The sequence below is a fragment of the Rhinoderma darwinii genome, chromosome 1 (assembly GCF_050947455.1).
Source record: "Rhinoderma darwinii isolate aRhiDar2 chromosome 1, aRhiDar2.hap1, whole genome shotgun sequence".
Lineage (NCBI taxonomy): Eukaryota > Metazoa > Chordata > Amphibia > Anura > Rhinodermatidae > Rhinoderma > Rhinoderma darwinii.
Genome location: NC_134687.1, coordinates 333,857,445 through 333,869,898, shown reverse-complemented (window position 1 = coordinate 333,869,898; position 12,454 = coordinate 333,857,445). Strand labels below are relative to the sequence as shown.

The 12,454-nt window shown below is 41.9% G+C and overlaps 3 protein-coding genes across 3 annotated transcripts in view; 2 read left to right on the top strand and 1 right to left on the bottom strand.

Moving 5' to 3' along the window:
- ACO1 (aconitase 1) overlaps nt 1-12,454 on the top strand; it is a 254,019-nt gene that overhangs the window by 20,699 nt on the left and 220,866 nt on the right. The window lies entirely within an intron of this gene.
- OPN3 (opsin 3) overlaps nt 1-12,454 on the top strand; it is an 89,765-nt gene that overhangs the window by 20,702 nt on the left and 56,609 nt on the right. The window lies entirely within an intron of this gene.
- The window catches only part of WDR64 (WD repeat domain 64), a 66,955-nt gene that overhangs the window by 11,588 nt on the left and 42,913 nt on the right, over nt 1-12,454 (bottom strand). The window contains exons 16-20 of the mRNA XM_075858913.1: nt 11,955-12,085; nt 10,683-10,805; nt 9,486-9,522; nt 7,511-7,541; nt 4,346-4,479 (exon numbers count right to left, since the gene is read on the bottom strand). Coding sequence (XP_075715028.1) covers nt 4,346-4,479; nt 7,511-7,541; nt 9,486-9,522; nt 10,683-10,805; nt 11,955-12,085 — 456 coding nt within the window. The remainder of the gene's footprint in view (nt 1-4,345; nt 4,480-7,510; nt 7,542-9,485; nt 9,523-10,682; nt 10,806-11,954; nt 12,086-12,454) is intronic.

Sequence of the window (12,454 nt, the reverse complement as noted above, 5' to 3'; positions counted from 1 at the left end):
ATGCATATAATATTTATTTTCCCTTTTACTGTGTGCAGTGTTGGGGGCCTTATCTATAGAGGGCACTAACTACAGGGGACTATATAGGGGGCACTAACTACAGGGGACCATATAGGGGGCACGAACTACAGGGGACTATATAGGGGGCACTAACTACAGGGGACCATATAGGGGGCACGAACTACAGGGGACTATATAGGGGGAACTAACTACACGGGACACTAATTACAGGGGACTATATAGGGGTCACTAACTACAGGGGACTATATAAGGGGCACTAACTACAGGGGACACTAACTACAGGGGACTATATATGGGACACTAACTACAGGGGACTATATAGAGGGCATGCCTCAGGGGGCACTATCTACAGGGAATGCCTCAGTGGGCCCTATCTACAGGGAATGCCTCAGGGGTGCCCCATCTACAGGGAACACCTCAGGGGGCCCTACCTACAGGGAATGCTACAGGGGATGCTGGAGGGGACACTATCGACAATGAGCGCTGCAGGGGACCCTATCTACAGGGAACACCACAGGGAGCCCTATCTACAGGGAATGCTACAGGGAGGGACTATACAGGGAACGCCACAGGGGGCCCTACCTACAGGGAATGTCACAGGGGGCCCTATCTAAAGGGAATGCCACAGGGGCCCTATCTACAGCGTACACTACAGAGGGCACTATACGGGGACCGCTACAGGGGACACTATACAGGGAACTCTACAGGGGGCACTATACAGGGAATTCTACAGGGGGAACTATACAGGGAACGCTACAGGGGGTACTATACAGGGAACGCTACAGGGGGTACTATACAGGGAACTCTACAGGGGGCACTATACAGGGAATGCTACAGGGGGCACTATACAGGGAATTCTACAGGGGGCACTATACAGGGAACGCTACAGGGGGCACTATCTATAGGTAAGGCTACAAGGGGCATTATCTACAGGGAATGCTACAGGGGGCACTACAGGGACTGCCACAGGGGGCCCTATCCACAGGGAACAATACAGGGGGCACTATCTACAGGGAATACTACAGAGGGCCCTATCTAAAGAAGACACTACAGGGGGCACTATCTACAGGGAACACTACAGGGAGCCCTATCTACAGGGAACACTACTATCTACAGAGGGCTCTATGGGGAGCACCAACTACAGAGGGTGGTATGAGGGGCACTGTCTACAGGGGGCTCTATGAGGGGCATTATATTGACACAATTTTATTCATGGGCACAGTGTATAGTACTATTATATTCAGGGGCACAGTGTATAGTACTATTATATTCAGGAGCACCGTCTATAGTACTATTATATTCAGGGGCAAAGTGTATAGTACTATTATATTCAGAAGTACAGTGTATAGTACTATTATATTCAGAAGTACAGTGTATATTACTATTATATTCAGGAGTACAGTGTATACTACTATTATATTCAGGGGCTCAGTGTATGGTACTATTAAATTCAGGGGCACAGTGTGTAGAACTATTATATTCTGGGGCACAGTGTATGGTACTATTATATTCAGGGGGACAGTGTATGGTGCTATTATATTCAGGGGCACAGTGTATGATACTATTATATTCAGGGGCACAGTGTATGATACTATTATATTTAGAGTGTGGCACCATGAGAATTTTATCTTCTTTATAGGTGTGGAAATGTTGGAAAAGTGAGCTTCCGAAGACATCTGAGTGGAAAACTCTGCAGAAATGGGTCATGGCCAGGAGGCGTCATCATGGAGGTCGGGACCAAATGGAAAAGAAAAGAGAAAAAGAACGACTCCAATCTGAGAAGATGTCACCGGTGAGTCACTAAATGTCAATGTTTATTCTCCCTGTGACTGATCAGTACTGTAGTTACTGTATGATCTGCAGCGAGATTATGGGTGTATCATTTTTTTTTTGTGTGAAACAGCAACTCCCAGTATATCCTTACAATCGTTCTGGTTATGCTGGGAGCTGTAGTTTTATGCCATATAAACTTATATGGCAGGGGTTAAACTAAATTTGCAAATGATCTCTGTATTTATGCTTGTGGTGTATTTATGTACTGAGCTTGGTTCTGGAGTTATATACATCATAACAATCAAGCTCAATACATATATACAGCACCAAAGAGAAGCTCAGAACATATATACAACTCCAAAACCAAGCTCAGCATATAAATACAGCACCAGAACAAAGCTCAGTACATATATACAGCACCAGAACAAAGCTCAGTACATATATACACAACACGAGAGCGAAGCTCAGTAGTACATAAGACAGCACCACAACAAAGCTCAGTACATAAATACAGCACCAGAACAAAGCTGAGTACATATATTCAGCACCACAACAAAGCTTAGTACATATATACTGCATCAGAATTAAGCTCAGTACATATATATATATACAGCATCAGAACCAAGGTCAGTGCATAAATACAACACCAGAACCATGCTCAGTACAAATATACAGTACCAGAACTAAGCTCATTACATATATACAGCATGACAACCAATCTCAAAACATATATACATGTACTGAGCTTGGTTTTGGTTCTGTATTTATGTACTGAGCTTAGTTCTGGTACTGTATATATGTACTGAGCTTAGTCCTGGTGCTGTATTTATATGCTGAGCTTTGTTCTGGTGCTGTATATATGTACTGAGCTTCTCTTTGGTGCTGTATATATCTACTGAGCTTGGTTATGTTTCTGTATTTATGTACTGAGCTTTGTTCTGGTGCTGTATTTATGTAGTGAGCTTGGTTCGGGTGCTTTATTTATGTACTCACCTTGGTTCCGTTGTATTTATGTACTGAGTGTAACGTCCATGGTCACTGACCACAAACTCCTCTCTCATCCTGCCGACGCCTTTCTCTCCAGAGATGCCAGCACATGCGGCCGTCCTGTTCCGCAGTGACCACTAAGGTGCTTGCGTGAGCTCAGTCCAGCCTTAAAGAGCCAGAGTGCACACATGTGTGAGATTGAGCTTATTGCTCCCAGATCACCCTGGACTATAAGAAGGGCCCTGCCCCTTCCTGCATTGCCTGAGCGTTGTTTGTACCTACCTGTGTCTGTCTTTGCAAATGGTCCCTTGAGTGTTTTCCAGGTCCAGTGTTCCCATTCCTGCTACCTGTATCCTGTATCCCATGCTACCGTGTTCCTGTGCTGTACAGTGTTGGAGTCGTATTGTGTCGCCTACTACACCCGCTGTGTTTCATCGTATCTGCTGTCTGCCTGCTGCCAGAGTTCCATCCGATCTTAAACCATCGCTACTGTCTGTATTGCCACAGGTACCTTATCCGAACTATAGACATTGACTTTGTACCCTGTTTGGCCAGCTGCTATACCGCTACGGCACTATCATGACACTGAGCTTTGTTCTGGTGCTGTATATATGTATTGAGCTTGGTTCTGGTGCTGTATTTATGTACCAAGCTCGGTTCTGGTGTTGTATTTATGTACTGTGCTCTGTTCTGGTGTTGTATATATGTACTGAGCTTTGTTCTGGTGCTGTATTTATGTACTGAGTTTTGTTCTGGTGATGTATATATGTACTGAGCTTTGTTCTGGTGCTGTATTTATGTACTGAGCTTGGTTCCATGGCTGTATATATTACTGAGTTTTGTTCTAGTACTGTATATATGTACTGAGCTCAGTTCTGGTGCTGTGTATATGAACTGAGCTTTGTTCTGGTGTTGTATTTATGTACTTAGCTTTGTTCTGGTGCTGTGTATATGTACTGAGCTTAGCTCTGGTGTTGTATTTATGTACTCAGCTTGGTTCTGGTGCTGTATATATGTACTGATCTTGTTCTGGTGTTGTATGTATGTACTGAGCTTTGTTCTGGTGCTGTATATATGGACTGAGCTTGGTTGTGATGCTGTATATATGTACTTAGCTTGGTTCTGGCACCGTATCTGTATATGCGCATGCCGCACTGTCCTCCACCCTTCTCACAGTTGACAGCCTAACTAAACGGGCTGAGCACTCTTAAGATATTGAATGTGCGCATATAGGTCTATACGTAATGGGTGAGTTTAATATAATGAGTGTCTGTATCTAGGTATGTATGCTTATGTATTGTGTGGAAATCCAGTTGAACATTCTGGACTGGGAATTTCTTTATTTAGCGCCCACTTTAATATAGGGTGTATTTGGAACATCGTAATTGTTTTATTTTATTATTAAAATAGCAATACACCGCAAAATACCGCGACACCCCCCCCCCCCCCGCCGCATATGTCTTTGTCTGCAAAATAGGGAACCTGTTGTTAAAAATTTGAAGATAGATAGATAGATAGATAGATAGATAAAGCACTCTTGAACTGGAGCATTAAATAACATTACCTTAGCGTTCCACAAATAGAGGTGTCCATTCTCATGACCTAAAACTGTAAGTGGAGTGACACACTTGCCATTCAATGTCATAGAGTGACAATTATTTCCTCTGAGTCCATACGGTTCCTTGTCATGTTTATCTGCTGGTAAGTGATTCCAATATAATACATAGAATATTCATTACCAGACAACAAAATATAACTCACTATGTGCAAATATGTAGATCAGTTTTATGAGTGTGAGAACAAGGACTATGAAGTGCAGAGAGTGCAAAATGAGAAGGGAGACGAAGCGAGAATTACTTTGTGGTCTGTAAAGGAAGGATTTGAATTAAAAGAAACAGCCAATTCTGAGGAAAGAGAAAAAGTCTATGTACCCAACTGCCCTGTCTTGTTAGATTTCCTGTGGGAGGGTGTGGGGCTAGACACCTGGGATCACCAGGTGCAAAATTATAATATTATGGTTCCTCAAATTATTTTTAATGGGTCTTTTTAAAATGTGGTGAGAGGGTTTGGATTGGAAAAAAATGGCAGAAGTTCCCATATGATTCTGAGGCTGGGAATAACTCTACGGAGCTAAAAATAGATATAATGTTAATCAAGTAACTACTATTAACAATAATCGTTGTGTCTAGATACTAAAACAGTGCTAACAAGTATAGAATGTGCCCTAACTTTTTCCATTTTTACATAATTTGCCAGTAGCACATAAGTACATAACATATAGTTTTACCAGGAGAAACATATATATAATGTAATGACGGGGTAGGGAGACAGACAGGTGAGCCCTAACCTACCCGCCACTCAGTCCCTGCCTACTTGCACGGCCCGTCCTAGGCGACGGCGTACAACTGGGCGACGGTCCCTACGTTAAATATGTGTACGATAGACAAACAGACAAGGGTACACAGAAGCTAAGGGAAATGGGGCAGTTGCCCACGGCAACACCGTGAGCAACAGGAGTAGTGAACAAGCCGAGTCAAACCAGGAGTGTACGAGGTACCAAATGCAGAGCAGGAGCGTAGTCAGTAAAGCCAGGGTCAAAATGAAGCAAGGTCAATAATAATAGCAGGAGCAGCAGCGCCAGGAAACAGGAAAGAATCACAGGCAAATACAAGCAGGAAATGAAGGTATAAATAGGCCGAGGGCGGGAGCTAGAACCGTCTGGCCAGGCTGTGATAGGTTCTCCCACTCCTGAGCCTACCAGCCTGAGTGGTAGCAGATCGAGTCACTCTATCAGACCTAGGAGCAGGTGCAGACTGATTAACCACGGGCGTCAACACAGAAGCTGTGTCTGGCAGATCCTTTACAGTAACCCCCCTTTTATGAGGGGCCACTGGACCCTTTCTAGGTGGACCTGGCTTATTGGGGAACCGAAGATGGAACCTTCTGAGCAATACCCCAGCGTGAACATCCCGGGCGGGTACCCAAGTCCTCTCCTCAGGCCCATATCCTCTCCAATGGACCAGATACTGGAGGGAGCCTTGGACCATCCTGCTGTCCACAATCTTGGCCACCTCTAATTCTACCCCTTCAGGGGTGAGAACAGGAACCGGAGGGTTCCTCGAGGTAGCCAAGGACGGGGAGCAGTGTTTCAGGAGGGAGGCATGAAACACGTCGTGTATTGGAAAAGACGGGGGTAACGCCAGTCGGAAGTAGACAGGGTTAAGGACCTCAATGACCTTGTACGGCCCTATATACCGTGGAGCAAATTTTTTGAAGACAGCCACACCAGATCCCTGACCACAAACAAGGGGTTAGCAGAACGTCTTCTATCTGCCTGAGTCTTTTGTATGCTCTGGGACGCCTCTAGGTTCTTCTGAACCTGGGCCCAGACTGTGCACAGTTCCTGATGAACGACATCTACCTCGGGATTGTTGGAACCACCAGGTGAAACGGAAGAGAACCGTGGATTAAACCCCAAATTATAGAAAAAGGGGGAGACCCCTGACAAGTTACTGACCCGGTTATTAAGGGAAAATTCGGCGAGGGAAATGAAGGAGACACAATCATATTGACAGTCAGAGATAAAACACCTTAAATATTGTTCTAGAGACTGATTAGTCCTCTCGGTTTGGCCATTAGTTTCAGGATGGAAGGCCGAGGAGAAGGACAGATCAATCTCCAACTTTTTACAGAAAGCTCTCCAAAACAATGAAACAAATTGTACCCCTCTGTCAGAAACAATATTGACAGGAACCCCATGGAGACGCAGGATGTGTTTGACAAACAAGGTAGCTAACGTCTTGGCATTGGGTAGTTTCTTGAGGGGCACAAAGTGGCACATCTTACTGAAGCGGTCTACTACAACCCACACCACCGACTTGCCTTGAGATGGAGATATGGGTCCAAGGTCTCTGGGGAATGGGCAAAGAAGATAGTAAGCCCGCTGGTCGGGACCTGGGAGTCTTGGACCTAGCACAAATTTCACAAGCGGCGACGTAAGCCTTAACGTCTTTAGGCAACCCAGGCCACCAATAGTTTCTGTCAATGAGGTGAATGGTACCCAGGATGCCTGGATGGCCAGATAGTGCAGAGTCATGATTTTCCCTGAGTACCCTTAGCCGGAATTGCAGGGGAACAAACAGCTTGTTCTCAGGAAGGTTCCCGGGAGCTGAACCTTGATCAGCCACAATTTCGGAGACTAAGTCAGAATCAACAGAGGAAATTATTATACCTGGGGGCAAAACACAAGCAGGATCTTCCTCAATAATAATAGCAGGAGAAGCAGAGCCAGGAAACAGGAAAGAATCACAGGCAAAGACAAGCAGGAAATGAAGGTATAAATAGGCTGAGGGCGGGAGCTAGAACCGTCTGGCCAGGCTGTGATAGGTTCTCCCACTCCTGAGCCTACCAGCCTGAGTGGTAGCAGATCGAGTCACTCTATCAGACCTAGGAGCAGGTGCAGACTGATTAATCACCGGCGTCGACACAGAAGCTGTGTCTGGCAGATCCTTTACACACACACACATATATATATATATATATATATATATATATATATATATATATACATATATATATATATAGATATATATATATATATAAATAAAAATAAGTAAATTAAAGTGAAAATACAAATGGAAAAATTCACAAACTATTATTCTGAAAAATGGTGAGCTCATAATATAACAATTATGTTATCAAATGTTATTGTAAAGCATTGTTTACTGACCTGAACTCATTTCTGAGGTATTCACATTTTTCTACAAGTAAAATAAGTATGGATTATAGTTAATCACTATAGCACGAGCCATTACAAAATAAAAAATACTTACGGAAACAATGAGATATAGTATGTTACATACTGTTACTTTACAATTACATCATTCAGACAAAATATTTCTTGCTGTAAAATAAAGTTACAAAAAAACTTGGTGTCGATATTATGGTATGCTCACACGGAGGAATTTTACAGCAGATTCCGCCGTATAATTCTGACTCTAATTTATTTCAATGGGAGTTGGACGCTTCTTTTTCCTGCTAGCTGATTATTTCAGCTAGCCGGAAAAAGAAGTGTCCCGCTCGATCTTTGGGCGGATTCCGCCCAAGCCTCCCATTTCTGTCAATGGGAGGGAGGAATCTTTCTGCCACCGGCAGGAATAGTTCTGCGGCGGTTTTTTCTGCCGCCACGCAAAATCTGCAGTGTGAACTAGCCCTAAAAGGGTTTTTCCAAAATTTGTTATGTCATAACGTCAATTAGATATGTTATAAGTGTAAAATCTGTCAGTGGGAGTTACTAGAAGCCTCTGAGAGAACGAAGGGTCAGATCAAAGTCTGTAGAGGCTCCTGTGCAAAAAAGTGAAGGGCACGTGCATTTTTTTAATACAGAATAACACTGCCCTAAATTTTCCCCAAAAGTGCCTATATAATACCATAGTTCAATGCCACTTAATAGTCACAAAGAGTGTCCACATAATATTCTCATACGGCAGTCTCAATCTAAAGTGCATTCGAGTCCAATGCGCCTAATTTTTTAAAGAGGTACATACACGCCTCGTAATAAATTAGGTGCATCTCTGGTCATCCGTGCCCCAGAAAAATGAGCTGTGAGCTGGCGTAGATTTCCGCTATAATTTAGGCCAATTTATAGTAAATATGTCCAGCTAAGCCCGCCCACTTTTCTTAACAGTGGCGTAAGCGGCGTGAATAAGAAAAAGTCACCAAATTTTTGTACAAAATGTGAGTTTTTGCGCAAAACGCAACTTTTTCACTGACATACGTTGCTTTAAGATTCCCACATAGTACGTAAATAATAGTGCCATAAAGTGAACATATGACATTGTTATAATAACCCTGTTGTGCAGAGTTGAAACAATAATGTTATACTAAATAATACCAGTGCTGGTGCAATTACTTAAGTTTGGGTCATGATGGGGATGATAGTTGCGTGCCCCAAGTGGTTAAAGAGAAAAGTTCTCTATTTTCGCTTTTAACCAGCCTTGTCTGTAATGAAGAGAAACCACAATTGTATGGCCACATCACCAGAGAAAGATCATGTGGCTTCTAAGTACGCACCATTTCTGCTCCTATGTGAGAGGAATATAATGGAGTCCATTTTCGGATTTGCCTTGTTACGTGAGAACTATAAAAGGCAGTTTCATATGACGAAATATTAAATTAAATATTTCACAGGTCTTATCACGATAAACCAGTAAATATATAATATACGTAGCAGCCTTTAGTTTCTGACATAGCCAAAAGTCTTATAACCACACAAATATAAGACGCATACATTTATCTGTAGTACCATTTGCCATTTCTATTCACAACTTCAATCCCTTCAACCAATTACTATGTTGAAAGTTAAGAACCAGCATATTAGCGTGCGCTTACTCGATGTAATTTTTCTACAATCCAAGCAAACATGAACACATATCGATAAACTAACGGTAATTGGTCAAATTGGCCCTGTTCCATTGAAGGAAATATTAATTTATTTATTTTAAAAAAAAGCTCCAATATTAAGATACATACCTATACTTTAGAGCAGTGATCTACAACCTGTGGCTCTCCAGCTGTGGACTGCCAGGACATGCTGGGAGTTGTAGTTTTGCAACAATTACCGCTCTAAAGCTTCAAAACTAAATATAAAAACGAAACATTCTTCTAATAAAAGAGTATTAATGTATCTTAAACTGATTACTTACCTTATATGTTGAAATATCTTGGAACTGATTGTTTGTACTGTAAATGAAGCATAAAGATATGAGAGAGAATGTACTGCCTTTACTCATCTGTTTGTTATATTGCTTATAACCGTTATGATTACAATGTATTAAATACTAAAGCAATAAGAACTGGACAGGCGATCTTTACCAGTTAAGGCTTTCGTTCACATCTGTGTCAGGGCACCGTTCTGGGGTTCCGTCGGAGCTTTCCGTCAGCACGGTACCCGAATTGAAACAAAAGGAAACCATAGGTGACGGATCCGGTGCAAATGGTTTCTGTTTGTCACCGTTGTTTAAGGGTTCCGTCATTTTGATGGAATGAACAGCACAGTCAACTACGGTATTGATTCCGCCAAAACAACGGAACCCTTGCACAACCTAGACAAACGGAAACCATTTGCACCGGATCTGTCACCATTTAAATCAATGGAGATGCAAACGGAAACCTATGGTTTCCGTTTGTTTCAGTCAGGGTTACGTTCTGACGAAAAGCTCAGATGGAACACCTGAACGGAGCCCTGACGCAGATGTGAACGAAGCCTAAGATGTCTCTACATACTATGTTCAATTTATCCAACCACATAAAGATATCTATAATCATTAAAAATACAATCATAAAATTTTAACGTGCGGTATCAAAGGAGTCTGTGGATCTTAACCTTAGGGCTCATGCACACTACTGTATTATGAAGAAACGTATTACGTTTTTTACAGAGCCTTAATAGGTCTGCCATAGGTCCATGGGCCCTAGACTATATCTCCATATGCTTCCAATCTCATACAGAGGCATCAAGAGGGTTTTTTCGTAGGAAATCTGACAAAAAAAAGTGGCATGCCTTCCAGGGAAGAATATTTCCATACACACATTATCCAACAGAGCATGTCCATACCAAAGGAGCAATACAAGCTCTCTTCACTGCCATACACACTCCATGACCTGTCGTACAGACTCTGTGCCAGGGTGTATGAGCCCTCACATTTATTCTGTATTCTGAATGAGTTTCAGTTCAGCCATGCACAAATACTGTGTAAAAATCTCCCCATAGGAATTGTTTTGGTTGCTAAATATTGTGGGCAGGATATTCCAGCTATTTTTTTTTTTTATCAGGCAAGTATAGTATTAATTGTTGAAATTTACAGTATACGCTTTAAAAAATTTATTAAAATTTAACTTACCTTAGTATCTTCAAATCTTCAACATTTGCTGGTAAAAGAAGCAACACAGTATTTATCCTTTGTGCTTTTGCAGTGCCTAGGAATGTCCGGGACATGATGTCATCTTTTACATTTCGACTGCAGCTAACAAGAAAACATGTACCTTTATGCCATATCTGCTGCAGATGATACAATGTAGTGAACAGGATTTTTAAAAATCACATTCAAATAATATAGGTGCAAACCGGGTATTTGTAGGGTATTCTGAATTTTTTTTTAAACTTTTTTTATTATATTTTTCTTCTTTGAGAGCATAAAAAAAACATGCAAAAACTGTGGTAGGAGCAATTCTGGATATAAACCCCTTCACATTTCTTCCAATGCATGTGTGCACCACTTCGTATGTGTGCAAACAATTGACAATTTTATGGTTATACCTTTAATGACTGTTATTAGCTAGTACTTCACTGTGTAGAACTGAATAAAAGTTAATTACTGAATTGTTTGAGTTTAAAAAATATAAGGTGTTGTGAGGAGCATGCTGTATTTGCCTGTATTATCCTGTTTCGTTCAAGCGTTTTTTGTTTTTGTTTTTGCACGCCAGCAAAGCAAAAATCTAAAATTAATTAGATGCCATGATTAAATAAAGCTAGCAGATGCTACTATACCCACTATATGCCCCTAGGACACCCTTACACTATGGGTGCCTCAAGAGAGCGCACGCTATACACTTATAAGTGTGGACCTCTTGGCTAATTGACCAAGAGGGATAACGTGACTACATCCACAGTACCTCACCAAAAAAGGTGCCATGGATTTGGCTATGTGATCCCTCTTGGTCAATCGCTATCCCTGTTTTCCTCTTCCTGTCCAGCCAAGTCCAAAAACTGGAATGAGCTTCAGTACAAAAACTTTCAGTTTTTATAAAGCTAGTAATGTCAAATGCATTACTAGCTTTATTGGCTGCAGACGACAAAGGGCAGCATAACTCTCCGACACAATTCAGGAAAGTTCATTCTCAGCGGGGCTGAGATTAGGACTCTAGGGATTATGTGGCCACTTTTATGTATCTTGCACTATTTATCTGGGCAAAGTATGGCACTATCTAGGCACTATTTGGCTCTATGTAGCCACAATATGGTACTATGTGAGTACTCTGATTATGGTTCCATAAGCCCAGTTAAGAAATACTAAAAATGTAGTAGACTGCTCACATTCAGACATGGAAATGATAAGATTATGAAATTTGTGTGTCTTTTAACACATTTGTAAGAGTTGCAAAACATTACTTACACGAGTTGAACAGTTGATGCATATAATTTGTACATGTTTATCTCCCCACACAGACTTCCAGTTACAATAACTATATGATGCTCCATCCAGAGTGCGTCAAAACATATGATCGTTCTTCTACGAGATGTAGTCTGAAAAAATATACGTAAAAGCATATCTGGAAGTTTCCCTAACTTCTTGTTTTGCACTGCATTTGCATTTTAGCTGGTCATACATTACTGATTTCAGACAGACGGTTTTAGAATCACTTCGCGGTTAGGGCATGCCCACACGTGGCGGATTTCCTCCGCAACTGTCCGCATCAATGCCGCACAGAATCTGCGTTGCAGATTCTGCGGCGGATCTGCCCAAAATGTGCAGTAAATTGATGCGGACTAGCTGCTGCGGACTGCGGTAAAAGTGCTTCCCTTCTCTCTATCAGTGCAGGATAGAGAGAAGGGACAGCACTTTCCCTAGTGAAAGTAAACAAATTTCATACTTACCGGCCGTTGTCTTGGTGA